At 34.2% G+C, this 24,016-nt stretch overlaps 3 protein-coding genes across 11 annotated transcripts in view; 2 read left to right on the forward strand and 1 right to left on the reverse strand.

Moving 5' to 3' along the window:
- Positions 1 to 1,098: 1,098 nt before the first annotated feature.
- LOC140046278 (uncharacterized) lies at positions 1,099 to 9,177 on the forward strand. The gene is made up of 7 exons (XM_072090859.1): positions 1,099 to 1,117; positions 1,561 to 1,773; positions 2,928 to 3,071; positions 3,800 to 3,958; positions 6,028 to 6,177; positions 7,341 to 7,490; positions 7,654 to 9,177. Exons 2-7 carry the CDS (start codon positions 1,566 to 1,568, stop codon positions 8,172 to 8,174), a joined length of 1,332 nt encoding a protein of 443 aa, XP_071946960.1. The 5' UTR covers positions 1,099 to 1,117; positions 1,561 to 1,565; the 3' UTR covers positions 8,175 to 9,177.
- Positions 9,178 to 16,293: 7,116 nt separating this feature from the next.
- LOC140047235 (protein phosphatase 1 regulatory subunit 3B-like) lies at positions 16,294 to 19,709 on the reverse strand. The gene is made up of 2 exons (XM_072092126.1): positions 19,577 to 19,709; positions 16,294 to 19,263 (listed from the first exon to the last, which is right to left on the reverse strand). Exon 2 carries the CDS (start codon positions 19,241 to 19,243, stop codon positions 18,314 to 18,316), a length of 930 nt encoding a protein of 309 aa, XP_071948227.1. The 5' UTR covers positions 19,244 to 19,263; positions 19,577 to 19,709; the 3' UTR covers positions 16,294 to 18,313.
- A 3,006-nt stretch (positions 19,710 to 22,715) lies between these two features.
- LOC140047237 (prominin-1-A-like) overlaps positions 22,716 to 24,016 on the forward strand; it is a 39,091-nt gene continuing 37,790 nt past the window's right edge. For all 9 annotated transcript variants that reach the window (XM_072092128.1, XM_072092131.1, XM_072092133.1 and 6 more), the window contains exon 1: positions 22,716 to 22,897. The gene's annotated coding sequence lies outside the window, so the exon portion shown is untranslated. The remainder of the gene's footprint in view (positions 22,898 to 24,016) is intronic.

The raw sequence follows: 24,016 nt of genomic DNA on the forward strand, positions 1-24,016 counted from the left end.
ACAACTTGATTCAGATAATCTTCGATGATGTGGCGATGACAGTTTTTGTTGAATTCCATTAACTTTTTGTCTAGATCTTATTGGTGGAAACAAAGTTGCCTGGTAACCACGTGACAGTTTCTTCTCTTCCCATTGTGGACCATAATCAACTGATTCCTTGTAAGGATACATACTGCGTAAGATACTGGATTATACATGAAAGCAAATCAATTGAAACGACAAAAACGACTCAGAGCACGAACTGTTTTGTGATCTTCACTCGCCTGCTGTTGCTTTTATCAATAGATACAAGAGTCTATTGATCATTCGAATGATTCGTGTAACATGCATAAACTGAACTTTAAACTAATAACGCTGAACCATTACAAACATTAAGTGTTGTTAAAGTGGGTAGTTTAAATATTGACCATGTCTAGTTAAACTAGACTACCGTAACCCACGGAATACGGGGCGTAAAATAAAATTTGTGAACCTAAAAACTAAAAAGAAGTATACCGATTTCCATTATTTATTCGGTTACATCGGCGATCTTAAATTAAAGATATAATTTTGTTTTTAAAGAAAGATCGGTAACTTCTAGATAGATAGAGTATTAAATGTTCTTTTCAGAAAAGTTACGATTGATCCATTTTAAAATGTGATAAACGGCTCCCCGTACTTAACTGAATTTCGTTATCTAGCATTTTAGTGTTGTCCTGTAAGCCTGGTAATAAGTACATGCATTACTACTATTGGAATCCCACGTACTAATCTAAATCATTGTATATTTTATGATAAAACAAATGGTGTAAAATGTGTGCATATGTGCCTAAAGCCTTTTAAATTTGACATGACACATATGTGTCTTACTGTTTTGTGCCAAGTTATTTTATAGGCCCAATTATTACCACTTTATAATTTAAAGTTTTTCAATGTAATATGTTGAATGTAGATATTATAGGCTTACTTTTCGTTATGTTTTTTTTTAACTGAAAAATATACGAAGATAATAGATTATTCATTTTCAGTATTAGTAGAGTGTAGTGTGACGTGTAGTAGCAGCTGCAATAATGTAAACTTTAGCCAAGCTATTGAGGGCGCTCGACCGATTCCGGGAGAACGTGTTGTCGTCGTGATGGTAAACAATAAGTTGTTTTATTTTACAAAGTGTAATTAAAGTAATACGATCAACGAATCGTGATGAAATGCAGTATTTTTCAAAAAGCCTAATATGTTATTTTTATACCTTACCTAGCACCAGGTCTATCTATGAACTAGCTATAGCGCAAAGCATTATAGAGGGCCTAGTTAGAGGCCTACCTAGCTAGGCTAGCAGCTGCCCGGACTGTACTGCCTGCAGTTTTTAGGAAGATGAGGCTAGGCAAGCAGGCCTAGGGCCTAGTCCTAGCTAATTTTGTAATATGCGGCTGAGATGGGTATGGCAACTGTGGTATCTGTACAGCTTAAGCCAGGCTAGATGGCCCGAGATAGCCCAGTCATACGTCTCCTGCCCCTAATTTTTAAAATTACAATGAAAAAGATTGGACATTGATTGATTGTGTTATGATATTTATATTTTAGATGAGATGGAGCTGCATCCAATTCTAGAGGCAGATGATGTACCAAACTATGATATGTGGTATGTGTTGTCTCCTCGTGGTGAGCCACCTAGTATGCGTGTTGGACACACATGTATCTTTGTGCCCGAAAACAAAGAATCTTCATCTAAACTATTGATTGTGGGCGGAGCAAATCCAAATGGATCCTTTTCTGAAACATATTTTTTAGACTTTAGTAAGTTGTCTTTAGTAAGCTCTGTCTACACGGTGTCTGATCATTTCGGCCGCCAGTCATTTCGGCCGCCGGTTATGGAATTGCCAAATTCATGAAACGCCAAAAAGGACAAAATATGTATTGTTAATTTCGGCCGCCAGAATTGTAATTATTCTTGAATATGTATGACACGCCATGTGTGTTTAAATGTTAATATTTTACTAGGCCTAAATACTGTATTAAAAAGCCGAATCGGTGGTCTTCAATTCCAGAAACAGCAGTGATATTATAGCGTGCACATTGCCATCACTACAGTGAATATTAATGATATTTTTTTAATAAGAAGGAGGTGATGCTGAAGTTTTTTTTATGTGCCAGTCAAAAACACTTGACTTGATTCATAAAACACATTTTTACAAAGCACACGCATCTTCGGGACTTGTAAAATAAATAAAAAAATAAACATTAAATCAATATTCATTTTGACCAAAATATTCAGACGGTAAAATACCGTAACTAATATAACTTTAAATCTATGCCTACGGCAAAAACAAAATGTATTTAGCCCATTGCACAACTGATCTCTAGTTTAAATGACCATAGTTCTCTGTGGCGTTCCATAGACTTGATAAAGTTATTTTTTTTCACTGTAATACTGTACAGTTAATGAGTTATTTCTGGCTATTTCAATTTGGCGCGCCATACCTGGCGGCCGAAATGATCATGCCATATTTTGTCCTTTTTGGAGTTTCATGAATTTGGGCGTTCCATAACCGGCGGCCGAAATGATTGGCGGCCGAAATGCACTGTGACCGTCTACACTATCAAACTTTGTGATAAAAAAAATGTGATGTGGCCATATATATGGACACAATGGTGTCAAATGTGTGCATATTACTATCATATTTGGGAAACCTTTCACACTTTTTTTGTCACAACAGCTTGATAGTGTGGATAGAGCTTTTCTGTAGATTCGGAATTGTAGGTTAAATTGCTTATTTTAAGGATGCTTTGATGCCTTTTTTAGTCCTATTTTCCCGGTCTTTTATTTTTTTTGTCTTAAGTGCATTGAGGCTTTGCATAATGTACTATATTAGTATTATTAAATAGTTTTTTAAGGTTAAAAATTCTTTTCTACTCTTTATTTAACTGATGGTGTATATTTCTTTTCATAGAGAAATATGAGTGGGACATACCAGAATTAAAAGGTTTACAAGCACGGTATGAGCACACAACATGGCTAACAGATAATAACGTATATGTGTTTGGTGGTGCTGACATGAATGGTAATCTCAATACTATTCAGAAACTAGACTTGGGTGAGTATGCTGATATTTTTATACGATATTTTTATGTGATAAGTGAGCAAATGCAATTTCCAGTTTATTTGGACAATAAAAGTTATCTGTATCTGTATCTGTTAAAATATGGAGTTTAAGCCATACTGGTCACAGCTGCGCTCCCAACAGTTTTAATTGATTTGGTAGTTAGAATGTTATTATCAAATGGCTGAGCGGTTAATGCAGGGGCGCAGTTTACCATTCCTAAAAGAACCAACAATATTATCAGCATGGGTTCGAGGCCAACTCGCTCCTAGTTCTGGTGGTGGAACTAGTCTTCTCGGATAAGGACTATAGACCGTAGGTCCAGTGTACACAACTTTAAAGAACCCAGTTCATCAGTCAAGACAAGTAGGGGGTTACCGCGGTAAACTATTTGATAGGACAGTGATTAATTTACTATTGCTAATTCTTAGCCACATGTGCCTAAAGACATTTTTTTTAAAAATATGTAATGTAAAAATAAGAATTAAGTATTAATATAATAAATTTATATAAGTTTATAGCTTTTATCTAGCCGACATTCGGGCACTGAATGCTTCTCAGTATTCCGTACGAGAGTGATGTGACACTTTTTTAATTGTTTTTAATTTATCTGTTTTTATATATCTCAGAGCAAACATAATGTTTATGTATATTTTATATGCAAATGACAATAAATGGTTCAAGTCATTTTCCACTGATAAATGAATGAATGTTTTGTTCAGATACTGATTTATGGACAACACCTGTCCTGTCTGGTATCCCTCCAAGTCCTCGCACCTGTCACGCGCATGCAACAGCTAATAATATGATGTATGTGATTGGAGGAGGTGAAACAGGTGCTGAACCAGTAGCTGACAGACAACTTCATGTTTTCGACTCAAGTAAGTCCGTTTGTGTGGGTTTTGCTAAAATCTTTCAACTTTCAATAATTTAGATCCTTCATGGTCTATGCTTCAAAGGAATATAGAAAGGAAATTGACCCTCCCTAAAGATACTGTTACAATAAACACATAAACTTCTATTTCTGTGTAGTGCAGTAAAACCCCTATTAAGGGGACACCTTCAGGACCCATCAAAATGTTACCTGAATAGAAATCATAATATGGTGTTAAAACATTAACGCACCATTTCCATTTGCTTCATTTTCAAGGGATACCTTGGTATTTTTAAAGGATACCTTGGTATTTTCAAAGGATACCTTGGTATTTTTAAAGGATACCTTGGTATTTCAAAGGATACCTTGGTAAAGGATACCTTGGTATTTTCAAAGGATACCATTCATATTTTCAAATGATACCTTGGTATTTTTAAAGTATACCTTGGTATTTTCAAAGGATACCTTGGTATTTTTAAAGGATACCTTGGTATTTTTAAAGGATACCTTGGAATTTTCAAATGATACCTTGGTAAAGGATACCTTGGTGTTTTCAAAGGATACCATTCATATTTTCAAATGATACCTTGGTATTTTCAAAGGATACCTTGGTATTTTCAAAGGATACCTTGGTATTTTCAAAGGATACCTTGGTAAAGGATACCCTGGTGTTTTCAAAGGATACCTTGGTATTTTCAAAGGATACCTTGGTATTTTCAAAGGATATCTTGGTATTTTCAAAGGATACCTTGGTAAAGGATACCTTGGTATTTTCAAAGGATACCTTGGTATTTTTTAAAGAATACCTTGGTATTTTTAAAGGATGCCTTGGTATTTTCAAGGAATAACTTGGTCTTTTCAAAGGATACCTTGGTATTTTTAAAGGATACCTTGGTATTTTCAAAGGATACCTTGGTAAATGATACCTTGGTATTTTCAAAGAATACCATTCATATTTTCAAATGATACCTTGGTATTTTCAAATGATACCTTGGTATTTTCAAAGGATACCTTAGTATTTTTAAGGGATACCTTGGTATTTTTAAGGGATACCTTCGTATTTTCAAGGGATACCTTGGTATTTTCAAGGGATACCTTGGTATTTTCAAAGGATACCTTGGTATTTTCAATGGATACCTTGGTAATTTCAAGGGATACCTTGGTATTTTCAAAGGATGCCTTGGTTATATTAAAGGATACCTTGGTAAAGAATACCTTGGTATTTTCAAAGGATACATTGGTAAAGAATACCTTGGTAATTTTAAAGGATACCTTGATATTTTTAAAGCATACCTTGGTATTTTTAAAGCATACCTTGGTATTTTCAAGGGATACCTTGGTATTTTCACAGATTTGTGTCATGGTGGTGATTGTGTTTAATCTACAATAGATTATTTAAAGCATTGACTTATTAGAAAGGAGGTGATTTCCTGGTTCCGTATGTTATTAAATTCCCAGTACCTGCTTCCTTCTTCTCACCATACTGTCATAATACTATAACACTACATGGCATTGACCAAGATTTTATGTTGGTACCTGTACTCACAAGATTGTGGAGGAAAGTTTACAAACCACTGGTACCTAATTATTACGAAGAATAAAATAAACTTTTATTATTCAATTTTCAATATTAAAGATTATTTATTATTTAATAAAATATAAGTGTAATATATTTTATTTCAAAATAGCGATTAATAACTGATTGGATAAGCAGAGGTTATGATTAATAACTGATTGGATAAGCAGAGGGAATGATAAGAGATATTTTACTCCTGGTAGAAAATAGAGAGATTCAATTTTTATTAAATACCTTACTATATTACTAATCTATTGGAAACAGATAAAATGAATGTTTGGTGCACAATAGACTTGTCTGTATTTATTGTCTTTTTTTATGTTTTTCCACCTGTTGATGTTTCGATTTTTGTCTGTAAGTAAGTAATATACGTATGAAATGCCATATGTGCCAAAGTAATAATCTTTTTACTAATATTAAGTCAAATCTCCGTCTGATTAGGTGTACAAGTACACAAATAACAAATTTATTTTTCATGTTTTTAACTTGTTTCTTAAAAGAAACATTAACATGGAGTCAACCAAAGACCAATGGAAAACCCCCAAAGGCAAGACATGGTCATGTGATGGTTGTTATTGGCAACAAATTGTTCCTCCACGGCGGAATGTCCCGAAACACTTTCTTTGATGACCTGCATGAATTAAATTTAAGTGAGTATTTTATTTCATATAGTTTCATTTTCATTTAATAAATATTGAAAATTATTTTAAGTAAGGATGGCCATTGAGTCGAAAGTTTCACTTTAATGTTTAACGTTATTTCAATACTGTATTGTCTGTATCTGTAAAAGAGCTGTACACCAGTCTCGTGAATAAATAAAGTTTTTACAGTATATATGTATATACACATCAGGCACAAAACCGGCTCAGCTACAGTGATTAAGTTCACTTAGGTTGACCCTGGTCTCCCCAATTTCAGTTTTTAGTCGCGTTGAAGCGACTCTATAGTTCACTATGTCGGTCGGTCGGTCTGTCTGTCGGTCCGGTATCACTATGCGTTTTATCGCTTTCTGACCTTATCTTGATATCAGTTTAATCTAGATAAGTCAATTTTTCACAGAATATTCCTTATGGCCAGGAATCGATGTGGTTATGTTTTCACGTTGCGTAATAAAAAATTACGCGGTCTACGCACGATTTAACGAAATCACGTTTGTAATCATATCTTCACAACCATGAATCACAATTAAATAAAATTTGGTACTCATAAATTTCAGGGCATAAATCATCATATGGCAATACAATTACGTGCGTAGCACATGTAACGCATGCGTACGCGCGCTTAAAATTTTCAAAATTTATTTTTCGATGAAATAAGAGTACGTTTCAGGCAATTTTAAGCGTTTACAAAATTGCCATGAGTGCGCAGATTTTTGCGCGCGTTAAATGTTGTTGCACACTCTTTTTGCCCGATTTCTGTTTTCTTGACTTACTTTTCAACTCAAAATTACGTTATACGAGCAAGTCAAAAGTGACAGGCTACGCACGTGTAAATTAAAAAAATATAACTGTTTTTAAACATTTCAACATTTTTAAACATGTTCAGTAATTTCGGTCAGTTGGTAGGTTGGTCGGTCGGTCGGTAAACACTAAGCACGCGACTGCAGCCATCTATATGGCCTTGTTTTTGTATTATGTATATACTCAAATAGACCAAATAAATGATGAAATGAAATGAAATTAATTCCAAACCGCCCGGTGCTATACTGAAATTTAATTAATTAATTTGAAACGATAAAGATGAGGAAATCTGTTAGAATGAGAAAAGTAAAATTTAATTAATCTGTATTCTAGCAATTTAAATTGTTATTTAGAAACACTGACATGGAAACAAGTACGTTGTAAAGGAGATATCCCATCAGGCCGAGCAGCTCATGCAGCCGTATCCTATGGCAACCATATCATCATCTCTTGTGGCATGAATCATACTGGTGCGATGGATGATTTGTACCACTACAATACAGGTAATTATAATAAAACAATTTTTTATTCAGAATCGAAATTTGAACATTCATTTAAATTCTTACTTATTAAAAAAATTTTTGTCTTGTTTTAATACTGTTTTCTTAAGTTCTTAAATTACTTGTCCCATAGAGGTTCACTATATATCTCTTTGATTGTCCATAGATACATCAAGATGGACAAAACTTAATATAGAAGGAGCACCCCCATCTTGTCGTTTGGATCATTCCATGTGCATTATAGAATGGAAGTACAAACAAAAGAAAGAAAAAGCAAATTCAGAACATTCCATTATGAATCAGGTGAATTCAGATTGTGCTACTAACACTCCTCAAATTCAAAAATTGACACTCAGTGACGATCGCATAAAAGTTGAGGATGGAACTGTTGATCAAGTATCTTGTGCCAATAGTGTGACGGAAAGTGACACAGAAGATGTCTTACCACAAGAAAATGCCTCAACTGGTGCTTCTGCAGATGTTGCCTCTTTCTCGCCACCTGGAGCTGCGGCGGCCAATGAAATTGATGTAACTGAGCAAACTATAGAGGGATGTGAAATAGTTTCTAATACAAAAGCTAGTTCGTTAGATGGCAGTTGTATGATGCTGCTTATGTGTGGTGGTATGGACACCCAAGGAGAGATCTTTGATGATACGTTAGTTTTAAGACTTAACCTACCAACTTGAGAGGGCAGTGGAAATCATCATCATAATTGACTAAATAGTGCCCTCATGATCCAACTTCAGTAATAGCGAATAAGGAGCATGAATTCTCATGTGAAAGAAATATGTCACAATTTTAACCTCTTTTCTTGTAATTTTGAAAGAAAAAACATTTTAAAAATAACCAATGACCCCCATTCCTTTAGAATCGGCTTGTTTTAAGCATGGGAGGTCAAGGTTCACTCAGCCATGTAGTCCATGTTTCTGAATGTTTTAGTCATATAGCTGATAAAAATATGCCATGTAGTAGCAATATATACTTCTGTATATCAATTGGTTACAAGTAGGTTAAAAGTTAAATACTATATTAGTCCTGTACTAAATTAATGGTAATTTAAATTAATTAGTACAGTTTTGTTTTGAAATTAGTGAAAGTGAGATAGGCTTTATATTGCACCCTGGTTTTGTTTGCAAATTTAAATTAATATGATTTGGAATGTTTTTCTTAATCACCAATTTTGTAAAGGTCTATCATACCATGTTTTTCACGCTGCTGCTCTAGCCCGCTACGTCCCATTAGGACTACTCAATCAGAAGCTAAAGCAAGCAGCAGTTATAGTTCTAAGGACAGACAGTTTTGTGAAAATGGAAACTCCACTATGATTTATTGATTCCAGCTGCTACAGTAGACCCAAAAAACGGCTGGGAAAGAGTCTATTAGGACATGTCATGCTAAAATTACAAATCCATATATTCACCGTCAGTGTCAGATATTCATTGAATTATTATCGAAACAGTCCATTAAAGTTTGTGTTTGTAATAGGATACTTCACAATTGAAATATCTAGGGTGATGAAGTGACCCCCAGATTTGACCTTAGCAATAAAATTAACTAAAGAGAAAGAAATTGAGTATTCACTTCTGTAACAAAAAATAATATTTATTCACATATAAAAAAAGAAAAGAAACCCAAAAACCATTGTCTGACAGACAATTTAAGTATTTGTTGCTTTAAATTACATTTTTTTCAGGTAAAATAACTATAATGTGACAATAAAATGACACATTCAAAAACATTTAAAATAAAAAATATTTTTCAATAAGCGAGCAGCGTTTTTTGTAAGAAATATTTCTTCTTTTAAATTGTTAATCTGATGTTTATCAGCTGACTGAGCTGAGTTAGTGTATTGACATCTACTTGGATTTCATACTACCAGCTGTTTGTCTCAACATGTGTCTACCACTTTACATATTGACAATGTGTGCTATATATCAGTGACTTAACTTGATCAGGCGACTTAACATATGATCCCAACTAGGTACAGACTTGGACTCGGAGTAAAAATAAGATTCAACACAAATAATATCAGTGGTATCTTTATCTTAATGAGTGTACATTCAATTTGGGCCTGAAACCTGTAAAGAAATCAGATTCATGAATTTTATTTCACCCCTTTTAGAAAATGAATTGTTCCATAGGCATACATGGTTTACTAACAGCTCCTCCCCCTGCACTACTTCATAACATAGTTGCCATTTCTGGCATTATTATGCTTTTTGGCATTATTTGGAGGCCCACGGCATCTGGCATAATGCCGCGGCATTATTTAGCCGTTTTTAGCATAATCTGGCATAATTTTGTGTTTTTTGAACAACCAAAAAAAAAATATACCACAGAACAAAAATAAAATATTTTGTTTATAAATCTTGCAATTTAATACATATTATCACCTTAGGCTTATACAATATCATATCGTACAAAACAGATCTTTTCGGGTTTTCCGTACAATAGTTCTTCCATCCTTTAGTTTCGGACTTAATCGACTCTTCGGATAGGAAGGCTGCTCGAAAACTACCGTGTGTGCGATATAGGCAGTACAACAAATCCGAAGAGGCTAGCTATTGGCCAATTATGTTGCTCTATTTCAGAGATCATGCAGGTTATTGGATCCCCACGGGTGTAGAGACAACTGAACGAAAACATTATGAAAGGGGTTTTGTTTTTTCAGTTCATAATTATAAGTGGCCGCACCCCTACCACAACCCTTAAAATGGCAATTTCCGATAACTTAGAAGCTCTAATTTTAAAAAGAATTTCTTCTTGAGAATTTGTTTTCCATATTTCAAATTATGTTCCATTTGCATCGTCGTAGCAACTATTTTCCCAAATGTTCTTCACCTCTCAGCCCCAGTAGTGACCATAGTGGGCGAGGTAATTTTTATTTCAAATTAAGTGCCATTTCCGCCCATCGAGCAGCTCTATTTTTCCAATTTTTTTAAAAAAAACCATGGTGGGGCATGAGGTCCTGGAGACACTTAATATATATTTTTATTTCCTATTTTAAATTTTAATTGCCATTTTCAAAACTATAATGGGCTAAGATCCTGAAGGTACTAATAAATATATTTTTATTTCATATTTGAAATTAAGTGCCATATCCGGCCATCAGCATTTTTCCCAAATTTTCTTATCAACCATGGTGGGGCTGAGGTCCTGGAGACACAATTAATAAATATATATTTTTATTTCCTATTTTAAATTATAATTGCCATTTTCTAATTATGGTGGGCTAAGATCCTTTCATATTTGAAATTAAGTGCAAAGATCGAGCAGCTGTCATATTTCAGCTCAAAAATTCTAAATTTTCATGGCTGTAACAGGTTTTTTTTGGGGGGGGGGGGGGACGTGGGTTGGTGTTGGTGTCATTTGCAATTACCATTTTCGCACCCCAGATATTTTTAGAATTATTAGTTATTACTCACAAAACTAAAAATATAACTTTTTGAACATCATAGGGATGACAATTTTAGGCCCTATTTTGAGTCAGTTGGGGTTTTACAAACGTTTATAAGACATACAACCGTTGGTGGCGCTGTTTAGGGCCACATTTTGGAGATCTGGCATTATTTTTCCCAATCTGGCATTATTTGAGACAGGATACGGCATAATTTAAATTTTATCGCTGGCAACGCTGCTTCATAATAAGTTCTGGCTATTGTATAACCATGGAGTAATAAGGTACCAATGGTATAACTATACTGTGTTATTACAACATTTAATAATTAAACCTTGAACCTGATTGCAACACAATTTTATTGCACCATAAAGGGTCCGAAAAAGATAAAAATTGATATAAGTATCAGTAAGTGTAATTAGTACACTTGCTGCGGTTTTAATATTTGCTGGCATCTCCTACATGTTATCAGTCTGATTAAATTTAATTATTAATTCAACGAAATTAAGTAACTTTAATTGGTTTAACGATTTAACTATGATCAAACAGAGATGATAAAAAACCTCTAGGAACAGAGTAAAGAATATGTTATGATAAATTGTTGTGTAACTGATAATCAAGCCATAAATGGTAAATATAGGTTGAGTAATTGTTTGCATTGCATAACTACACAAGTTATTCAATGGCTGTAGACAAAGGTATGTGGAATACCTTCATGAATAGACTATGGTGACGTGCTAGTTGTTTGTATGACGTCCAGGCTTGTGAATTATATTGTCTGATTACAAATCTTGGAACGTGTTACAGTTTGTTGGGTTTCTTCTATAGGCTGTATTTTGTGTGCTTTCTGTTTTTTAGTGTGAAGATTTTAGGAATTATTTATTAAATGTTATGACTTTAGTCTTTTCAGACAAACTTCCTGTGGCAAGTTTACACTAAAGCTATCAAACATTATGTGACAAAAAAAAAGTGCCCATCCATAGAGATATTATAGTTCATTATAATATCTCTATGGCCCATCTCATACCATGGAGGTGTTTATACCTCCATGATCATATCACTACCATATTTGGGCACATCACACTTTTTTTTTTGTCAAACTAGTTTGATTGTGTAGACAAAGCTTTAAGAAATGATCACTTTGTATTTTCAAGGAAAAATCCTTGGGTGTTTTAAGTACAAGGCTTCAGAAATTAAAAAATATATAATTAGATTTATACATCAACAAAATTCACAAAATTGTGAATGGAATAAATCATTAATAGACAGTAGCGGCCAGGGTTTTAATATGCTATCTTTTTTTGTGTGATATACTAACAAACTTCCAATCGCAGTAAAATCACTTCAAATTGTGGAAAACATTAAGTGGCTTTTTAATATGGTCCTGATTTCCTAATTGCATTAGTTTTGTGTTTTTAATCACATACCTGTTTGTATTATTAATCCCATTGACTGGATTATTGTTGGTCAGTCTTGACCACTCTGATTGGTCAATAGTGACCACATGCATCAATCATGCTTTTCCCATGCAATGTGCTCTCTCCTGCTTTTGTTTTATGTCCATGTGGCATTGTACAACAATAGCATGTAGGCATAATGCTTACATGCTATAAAATCATGATGATTTATTTTCACAGAGGCATTTTAAATAAGGCAACAATAGACCCACTACAATGCCACATAAGGACATGTTTAATTGTTTCAATAATTTGATATGAATGGATTTACCTCCTTGTTTTGTGAACAATTATATTACCGGTAATTCACTTCTTGCTTTGAGGAGATCATTTAATAGCTAATAAGCTATGATGTAACCATGGATTTCTCCATAATGTAAATAAAATGCACACTTAATTTGTAGTATTTTAAGTTCACATTTGATATTGAGTACAGGTATGCCAGGTAGTGTTTGATTGTTCACACTTCCGTTAAGGTATATTAAAATAGTAAGCAAATATTTTCCCAGGACATTCTGCAAAGTAATGAAGAAATCAAAGATAGGAATCTTCAGCATGATAAGGCATTATATTAAGAGCCTATAAGTTAAGATTTCCTTTATACAGATGTATTATATAGCTTAATTATTAATTCCTCTATCCCTATAGAATGTTGATGCCATGACTGGCTTTTTTTTGGTGTAGCAAGGACCATGCACCATAGTAATGTCTGGGCCCCCAGACATATCATGTTATTGTGACTTTGTCGATTTTGGGGTCCTAGGACATTTTTAATGTTTAATACTCTTGTATTCTTAAGCCGATTTTCCACTAGGCGAATTTGTTCGCGCGAATCGAAAGCGTCATGCTATGCGCATGCGTATTCAAGTTTCTGTCTGTCATACTCCCTTCTGCGACGAATTCTTGTTCCTTTGATTTTTCGCTTCAGCGAAATTTACTAGTTCGAATTGTTTCTACTTTTTGCGAAGCGAAATATCGCGCAACCAATCAGAGCTCAGGAAATGAGCTATGACGCTTTCATGAGCACTCATGCGAATCGAAATGCTCAGCAACCACGCGAGGAACATGAACGTCGCATCTATTCGCTTATGTAGTGGAAAGAGAGTAGGCGATTTTTTTCTCTTTGAAACGTTGGATTTGCGCGAACAAATTCGCCTAATGGAAAATCGGCTTTAAAGTTCACCGAAATGTACTCATGATTAAAATATTCCATTAATTACCGTTTATCATTTATTATATGTTGCTCATTTGCTATTGCAATGTCATAACAGTTGATTGAAAGAGATAAACTTTCCCCTTGTACTTACCGAATACAATGTGACTATTATTTTGGTTCAATAAGGAAGCTATATCCCACTAACAATACACTTTGTATAAGCATCCTGTTTCATTTTATACCTGCTTGGTCTAAAATATAATTTGGTAAATTACCAATCCTATAAACAGGCGCATTCTGTGGTGGGGCACACTCTGTGGTGGGACATATTCTGTGTGGGACACATTCTGTGGTGGGACATATTTTGTATGGGACACATTCTGTGGTGGGACATATTCTGTGTGGGACACATTCTGTGGTGGGACATATTCTGTGTGGAACACACTCTGTGGTGGGATACATTCTGTGGTGGGACATATTCTGTGGTGGGACATATTTTGTGGTGGGACATATTCTGTGGTGGGACATTTTGTGGTGGGACATATTCTGTGGTGGGACACATTCTGTGGTTGGACGCATTCTGTGGTGGGACATATTCTATGGTGGGACACATTCTGTGGTTGGACGCATTCTGTGGTGGGACATATTCTGTGTGGGATGCATGCTGTGGTGGGACATATTCTATGGTGGAACATATTCTGTGTGGGACATATTCTGTGGTGGGACACATTCTGTGGTTTGACGCATTCTGTGGTGGGACATATTCTGTGTGGGAAGCATGCTGTGGTGGGACATATTCTATGGTGGGACATATTCTGTGTGGGACATATTCTGTGTGGGACATATTCTGTGGTGGGACGCATTCTGTGGTGGGACACATTCTGTGGTGGGACATATTCTGTGTGGGACACATTCTGTGGTGGGACATATTCTGTGGTGGGACATATTTTGTGGTGGGACACATTCTGTGGTGGGACATATTCTGTGTGGGACATATTCTGTGGTGGGACATATTCTGTGGTGGGACATATTTTGTGGTGGGACATATTCTGTGGTGGGACACATTCTGTGGTGGGACATATTCTGTGTGGGACACATTCTGTGGTGGGACACATTCTGTGGTGGGACATATTTTGTGGTGGGACATATTCTGTGGTGGGACATATTCTGCGGTGGGACATATTCTGTGTTGTGGAAATTAGAATATGGAGCATCAATGGTTATCATTTCCTTATTTTGGATAGTACACATAGGCCTATATACAAAACAAAAAGAGAAAAAAATGTCACCAGGAAATGAATGGCAGCTTCTTCCACAAAATCTGAACTATCCTAAAATATCAATTTGCACCAATGCTGATGCAGGTTGCATTGTGGAAGTACATTAACTATGGTTTTAATTAAATTATTTAACTGCCAAATCCCACAAATCTTTGCTCAACACCCCAGTAAAAAGAAAACCTTGTGTCCACACATAAACTATGTTTCAACATTTTTAACTAGTTTAATTAAATATATTTTATTCTCTACAGATTTCTCTATCTAATTAGAATTATTGAAACATTTTGATATTAAAGTCTGTTTTTTTTAAAGTTTGTTTTTTCTTTTTCAAAATAATAATTACTTTGAATTTGTTTATAATAAATTCTTCACTAAAGTTTATTGTTGAGAAAAAAAAGAGATCTCTTATCAAGATCCTGTTCAAATAAACTTTAAATTTAATATTAAAATTGTTTCCGCACGGTTGGCGATCCAGAACTGTGAGTAATCCATCAAGAATTAGAGGCTTTAAAAGCCAAAGTTCCTCATCATATTATATTATTATGACAGCAGTTGAATATATTATTACCCCCTTAAAGCAATGGCCTTTACCATTTCTTTCAGTAAATATAAACAACAAAACCTCCCCTGCAGGTCCTCTTAAAAAAGTAAACACCAGTTGAAAGTAAAATACAGTACAATTATTTTAAAGGGACTAACAGTAGGTTTCTGGGCTCTCTCCCAACCTTCTTGTTTTGTAAAGGGGCCCTGCAGATTACTGTTATCTATACCAGTCTGTCTGATACCACACAATTAATATACAGCATGGAGATATAATTAGTTTACTGTAATGATTGTGTAATACCTAATGACTGAGTCTAACCATACTTTGCTGCAAACTTGGCAGGTAAACAGCTTGAATAAATATAATGGTCCCTGGACATTTGTCTAGGAAATATGCAAAACTGGTTTCATGTAACACTTTCGCAGGATCGAAAACAGATAGATGGTAACACTAGCAGTATAAACCATAGGTCTAGGTGAACCGACACCTAATGAACAGTGTATTGCATTGCACTCCAATTCAATAAATATTGTAACCCTCCAATATACAGTACTGTATTGGATTTTGGAGTCTATAGTATATTGAATAAGCAACCCCATATTAAAGATGTATTGTCCCCCCGAAAAAATTATTATTTAAATTTTTGTTGTTGAATATGCCATTTAAATGTCATATACAGTAATAGTTATCCATTTTGACCAAAAATTAGATCGAAAAGATTAAATTAAATCGATAGAAAAAACTGTAATTTAAAGCAAAAAATAGTCAAATTGGCTGCCAGCCAATGGATTTTTGGTTGAAATTAACCATTTATTTTATCATTTTATAAGAGAAAACATTATTTTTTCAATTTTTTTTTCTATGGAATGGAAGTGATTAATTTTATTAAAACTACAAAATAACCTATTCAAAGTCTGATTTAATTAATCTTCATTTTTTATTTTTTTGGGGGACAATACATCTTTAAGTATTTCCTATTGTAAACAGCATACTGTTAATAATAATAGTAAGTTGTATTTGCTCTCAATACATTACATTCAGTTATAATACTACATTAATGTATAATGCAGTCTGTACAATGTCAATGACATTATAACATTCACTGTAATGTGTTTTCACACTTAGCTAATGTAGCTTTTTATAAACCTGGACAGTCAGCATATAATTATCGTCATCATAGACAAAATTAGACCTGCAAGCGTTAAACATTATCCACATATAATAGCACAAACGAACTTTCTAATGTTCAAACTCTATTAATATGAGTGCACATCACTTATTAGACATAATATGATGGTTTTTTAAATGTCACGTATACAAAATTGAATTTTCCTCTTGTCCAATTTATAAGTTATCTTGTCACAGGTGCCAGGAATAATATGAAGTATTGAACATAAATGATGACCACATGATCTGACTCACGTTATATGGTACCTTGCACACATTCACCCACATCTAAACTCGAGTCGTAGAGTGTGGATATTTTGCGCATAGTCTATGGTTATTTTGCATATCATAGATCTGGATAGAAATTTATAAAATCTAGATATTTCAGCCAGTTATGTATGCAATTTTAACGAATGACTGTGGTACCAAGAAAGGTGTGCATTATGATTTTATGAGACTTTGTCTTTGAGGGGTGCGCAATTTGTAGCACACCTATAAAAGTTTCAGAAGTTACTCCAGCAGTTTAAGATATTTCCGTCTATAACAAAACTAATAAAGGATGCATGATTTAGAATTCTGTCCATGTGCGACAGGTAAATCCACACGACATGAATATACTGCTTATTGTAAATTATGCACAAATATAGACATATGATACAAAACAGATTGTTCTTAAATACAAATGTTTTTATCCTAAAATATTTATTGCTTCTTTCCTTAATTCTGTACATTATTATGAGTAAGTTATTACCATACTTTCTTCACCATTTAAATTCCATTCTACTACTGTACAATACAAACGAGAAATAAATTTTATCCTACAAAGAAATCAACAAAATAAATATTTAAATGTCAAATAATAGAAGGCATGATGACTACTTGTCCACATTTACAGTGAATTACTAAATTATTCTATTACATAATAATAATACAATAAAACAAAGAGACCTAATGAATTTGCTAACAAATAATTTTAAGTTAATGTTTTTGTAATTCTTTTAAAAATGTACATTTTTTTACTTCTTGTAGTAATATACTACTGTAATAGTAATATACTGTCATTAGTAGGGCCTAATTGAATTTACTGACAAAACCGCTATAAAACAGAATATTAAAAGAAACCTTTCTCTTTAGAAAAATCAACACAGCATATACCAGTATATTGATTAAAATTGCGTCTATTAATTAAAATTATTATTATACTAAACACTAGTACAATATATAGTATAGTAGTGGTAGTAGTAGAGGATCTGAAAACTAATACAGTTTATTCAGTGTACAAGGCTATCTTGGAAGCCTAACAAATGTGCGAAATCACAGTGAGTTTTAGAAATAACACAAGTAAAGTTTAAGTAACTGGTATAAGAGTAGGCAGTCAATTCAAAGGTGGGATTTAGTTTCTTTGTGCAATTTACAAAGACAAGGACTTATCATTTAGACTAAAAAAGTATTAACTAAGTAATTAGAGAAGTTACTACAGTTGTGTATGTCAAGTTTTTCCATTCACTAAAAGTTTAAAATGCAAAACAATATATATTAAAGATGTACCGCCTGACATGAAATTGAAGAACCTCAACAGTTCAGCAAAGAATAGGTAAAAAATGGTTGAACAGCATTTTGCCAACGTTTTGTTTGTAGATTTTATCAAAAGATAATAATAGTCGGTTAAATAACTTAAAAACTGTGAAATTACATTAAAAATTGATGCAATCTTTGGAACACATCAAGACAAAATGTATTAAATTAAATACTAATTGAATTAGTAACTTCTTACTATAGTCCTTCCTTACATCTTTTTGATTTATCCGATCAAATTCTTTAAAATCACCAGTATGGCCTTTCATCTTCTCCGATCCTCCAGTAGGAGAACGACGACCAATCAGCATTGCCGTCTAGACTGGTGTATGGATTTAAACCAATGTTCTCATCCGTGTTTGCACAATCTCCCAATTCCTCAGCCTTTACCCTGTAATTTAAACCATCATTATTATCCCAAAACTCACCCGATTCGCACTTGTAACAAACGCAGAATTCAAATCGTTCAATTCTTTGATTCGTAGGTACGTTAAATTGAAACGAGAATGTATCAAACTTGTCGGATTCGCTGCTATGAATAGAACTGCCGATCGATTGCACAAATGTAGCATTAAAGTCTGTGAACGATTTCCACCGGTCAAAGGTCGTGCGAAGAAACACTTTCTTCTCATAAGATATATTTTTTACTTTTAAAGTGCCCATTACAATTAAACTATCTTTCACAACAATATTTTCAAGACAAACATTTTGATGTTCCAATTGTTTCCTGAACTGTAAATAGTTTGAAGCGGGCTGGTCAAAACAAGGCACATATTTGTATGTAAATGAAGGCTGCGGCACAGCATCCTGCGTTATCATCTCCAAAACAAGTGGACTCAATAAAGGTGGAGTATCACTCGATTCTGACATAACTTTTACGCGTGTAAGTGCAAGTCCTTGTGCAAAACGTACTCTCTTCCCCTCAGTTGCTGCTCCTTTATTTTTTTTTAAAGATAATAAATCGGGAACATCATGACCTCGCAAACATGACCTTAATAATGGTCCGCTATTTGTGCGACTCTCAAAACTCGTCTGCATTGTTTTGGAAAGCGGCGCCATCTGAATGTTTAAGTCTACTTGTTTTCGATTAATATTTGCGTTGGAGAAAGTAGAAATTGGTGATGAACAACTTAATGTGGTCGGACTGGATGTCAGCAGCAGCACAGATTCAACTGGCATCTTCTCATCAACTGCACACCCTGTAGTGAAACAACAACAACAAAAAAAATTATAGTATTTACAATGTCTTGTCTACTTTAGTAGAGGTGGGTGGGTAGTATACCAACTAATTGCCTTGGCCCTTCAATCGGTGTGGAACATGGCCTAAAGAGGGTAGCCTAGCTAGTCTAGTAGGCTAGTACCCTACTCTCTAGCCTAGCCTAGAGGCCCCTAGTAGTAGAGTAGGCTCGCTAGTAAAATGGTAGGCACTTAGTAGGCTATAAACAGCACAGCTAGGCTAGATAGATCTGTAGTAGCATAACTAATAGTAATACTACTAGGCAAATTGCTTACCTTATTTGTGTTTGATATACCCTTACATGCCGCATAATACAAAATACCGGCTTTAAAAAAAATTTAAAATGATGGCCTGATTCTTTCGCAATCTACAGAAAATAAAAAAATCTAAAGTTGAAACAAATGACCCCTTTAAAAAAATAAGTGGATCATACTAATAATATTGAGGATCTATTAAAGAAAAAACATTTATATCTGTTAGATAAACAAACTAATAACATATGTATACATACATATTATATCCAGAAAATGTAAATATTGTAATTTTATATTATAAATTATATAAAATATCATTATTTTAAAACATTTTAAAACATTATTTTAAATCATCTACACAATCAAATAGTGGATACAACCCAATATGCAAAGCATGTTCACGTGTACTGAATGGATTTAACGAATCAAAAGAAGGAATACCTCGTTCCATCGTGATGTCATCGAACATTTCAACCAATCAGCGAGGTGAATTTCTTATAAGCAACCGTGGGTATTCCTAGCCTTGACAGATTTTTGTCCATGCCATGAGTAAATTATACCAACCTTGGTTCTACAGTACCATGAATAAAACGTAATCCATGGTTCTAATTTATTTGGCCCTAATACAGTACTACTATACAAAATCAAGTTCTACTGTTATTTTTTAATAAAGCAAAACTTCTAGCTAGTTTTTAATGTAAATAATCAGACCCTATTAGTATTCAGATGACATTTAGACTGATGGACAGGTGCACGGCATCAATGTAATACTAGTAATACAACAAATCAATTTGGATATACAAAAAATGATGAGGTATATTCAGAGCGTCATTCTGGCATGGCGACTGGAGCATCCTCTACTGCTCTACGGAGCGCCATATAATAGAAATAGTACTACGGTAACTGCTCAAGTGGCACCCAATCTAGCACCAAGGTGGCACAGTGATATAAAATGGAAATAAGTCACTAATTTTAATATCGTTTCGTAAGTTAATACACTGTGCTCAAGTTGACCCAATTTGGCGCCAGTGGAGCAGTGATATAAAATAGAAATAAAGTCCCTTAAGATTCAATCTTTTAGTATGTTAATACATTGTGCTCAAGTGGATCCAATTTGGCGACAGTGGAGCACTGTGATATAAATTAGAAATAAAGTCACTTAAGTTTCAATATCTTTTCGTATATTAATACACTGTGCTCAAGTGGACCTAATTTGAAGTCACTTAAGTTTAAATGTCTTTTCGTATGTTAATACACTGTGCTCAAGTGGACACGATTTGGCACCAGTGAAGCACAGTGATATAAACAACAAATAAGTTACTGAATGTTAATATCTTTTCGTATGTTAATTCAGTGGATCCAATTTGGCGCCAGTGGTAAAACACAAATAGTCACATACAAAAACATCGAAAAAAATACTTTTGAAAATACTTCAAAAATATTTCAAACTTCCAGGTATATAGGCTATGTTAAATATCGGTTACTCAATAAAAATTAGTTTCAAGCCAAATCAGTGATTTTAATAACTTGTCTAAGATAAATACTTATTTAGTGTCACCGGAGAGTGCAGCTCATTGAAATATGAAATTAAATATTAAGTTGGGGCAGAGCTAATAATGAAAATAGAGCCCAGAATTTCACTTATACTTATTACTATACATAATCAGTCACCTATGGTAATTATGGTAAGTGTTGACCGCGAATGACTAACAATACCATCTTTCCCACTACACCTGCACAACCATTGCATAACAACGCACGGCATACCAAACCGTTTCGTACACCTGCGATGAAAATATAAAATTCAATTTATTTTAAATTTGAGGGCGGAAAACATAACATTTACGAGATCAAATACAGGTTGGAAAAAAAATTAAATTTAAAAAAAAGATGTTAAATGTGCTCTCCCTGCCTCAGCACTAAGGCCCTGCCACAGCCTTTTGGGATCGTTTCCAGCACATCACCAGATGCATTGATGTTGTCGCCTCATGATGTGTGGTGGAAAGGGGACGTATAATTCTGTGAACCCCAAACACATTGGCCGCATGCCTTTAACTCTATTCCACCGACCAGCGTGGGAATCGAACCCACGACATACGTGTTGTCAACACGACGCTCAGGCGACTGAGCTATCTGGTCATTTTGGTTTTAACAAGGTTAATGTGATATTTATGATGAAATGATGAATTACGTAATACGCATATAAATAGACTATTATCAGCTGTTCAGTCATGTAGCAGTTTGTGGCCTAACGGGTAATGCTCAGCTTTGGGTGCTCTCAGCTCTAGTAGATTGGGTTCAAACCCCTACGAATATTTTTTTTAAAATAAAAAATAACTACAAAAATAAATAAATAAAATAATGAATATTGTTTTTCTTTTATTTTGAAAGAGAGATTTTTTGAGGGTTGTAAATGTCAGGCCTAAAACAAGTGGACCTTTTTTAAAATCAGAAACAAAGTTGCATGGCATTATTTTCCATTAAATAGACTGCCATAAAACCTCGAAAAGAAGCCCATGTGCTCCTTCATTTTAGTACTTTTGGGTGGGCTTCTTTTCCACATGAAGTTCTTTTCGAGATTACTTTTGCAAACTAAAAGATGGGAGCTGAAAGGTTCCCGGTCGGAACATTTTTTATTTACATGATTTGAACAATCTTCTAATGTAAAAATTAACAATATCAACATTTCAACTTTCAACAAAGCATATTGATCGAAACGTCAAGAAACTCAACAGTTTTTTCAGAACTAATATACGTGGTGTACCGCAAACTTAATTATCAACAAAGGGTTTTTTTTTCTTAAGTTTATTAAAATTTAGTGACTTTATTTCTATATACCACTACTGTGCTCAATTGAACCCAATTTGCCACCAGGAGAGCACAGTGTATTAACATACAAAATATATTAACATTCGGTGACTGGACCAGTTACCGTAGTACTATTTCTATTTCTGAAGTAAATAAAGGCATAAATAACGCTCCGTAGAGAAGTAGAGAATGATCCATCGTCAGAATGACGCTCTGAAGGAATAGGAGGAATATACGTACCTCAAATGATTATGTTATTTAAGAATGTCGCCCTCTGGGGGTTAAGGATACGGCTGCAAAATAGGCCTATTATTATCATCAAAGAGAAAAAACAGATACACACATACGGCGGACGGACGGAGAAAAACACGACGATCGATCTCATTTCTCATCATCACTTTCCCATTCAGCAGCTAAGTAGGAAGCCTAGATTAGAGAAGTTAAAGAGAGCTGGCCCCGTGTACTCTCTCTGTTGATTTATATATTTTTAGATATTTTATACGTTACCAAATTGAATCAAGTAGCCTACGTGAGGTAAGAACATTACTCTAGAGGCCTAGCTAGCTAGGCTAGGCTAGCCTAGGCCTAGGCCTATTTATACGTTGTCGTTGTAATTCAATTGTTCACACGATTCACACATCACAGACATTCATCATATTCATGGTCATGATGATGATATTATTGATAGGCTGGCCTAGGCCGGCTAGCTAGGCCGTGGGCCTAGACCATGACTACTAGCTAGGCCTAGCCTAGTACTACGGATTCCCACTAGCCTAGGCCTATTATTATTAATAATAAATCAGAAAGGCCTGCCTACTATTTAGTCTCAATTAATATTATTAGGCCTAGAGGCCTACTAGTACTAGTAGCAGGGAAAAATTTCATTTGAAAATTTTTTTTAGCAAAATTGCTAATCAAACTGATTTTTTAGTAAAGAAACATAGTTTTGTATTGTATTTTTTGCTACACAATTGTAGAAATGTGTAGCAAAAAGGTTGTTTTGTATAGCTTTTTGCTATGCTACACTGGCGAAATTATTCCCTGAGTAGGCCTAGGCCTAGGTAGGCAATATTATATACTTTTATTTAGCATTTATTACTAGGCCTAGAGGCTATGGAAAGTGTGTTATTTATTGTTTCGGCAATCTCAAAACCTGGGAAACATGAAATACGATCCATATTTTTCATAATATTTAAGTTGTTGTTTTATCGATAACGAAACCAACACACTGAGTGTGGAGTGCACTTACAAATGTTTTGACACGACATAACACATTAATTAATTTTAGTCATAAATTCAACACACTCATATAATATATACGGTACTGTAGTAATGCAATTTGTATCATTGTTTTATCCTAACTTTCAAACTCTACACTATCAACGATAGGCAACAGTTATTTAATATTAAAAAGTGCGTACATAACAATTTTTCTTGTTTGTTAAAGAAAATGAAATTTGCAACCATACAAAACTGTACATGTTAATATTGTTAGTTGGTTCTATATAATAGATTATTGAAAAATCTCTACCAACTACTATTTCAGTACCGTAATTAAGCCACTCTTATGCACACTTGAAAGCCTAAGTATACCTACTTATAATTGAAATGGTAGGGAGTAATGGTAGAAATATAGTATGGTCATTTGTTTAA

The sequence above is a fragment of the Antedon mediterranea genome, chromosome 4 (assembly GCF_964355755.1).
Source record: "Antedon mediterranea chromosome 4, ecAntMedi1.1, whole genome shotgun sequence".
Lineage (NCBI taxonomy): Eukaryota > Metazoa > Echinodermata > Crinoidea > Comatulida > Antedonidae > Antedon > Antedon mediterranea.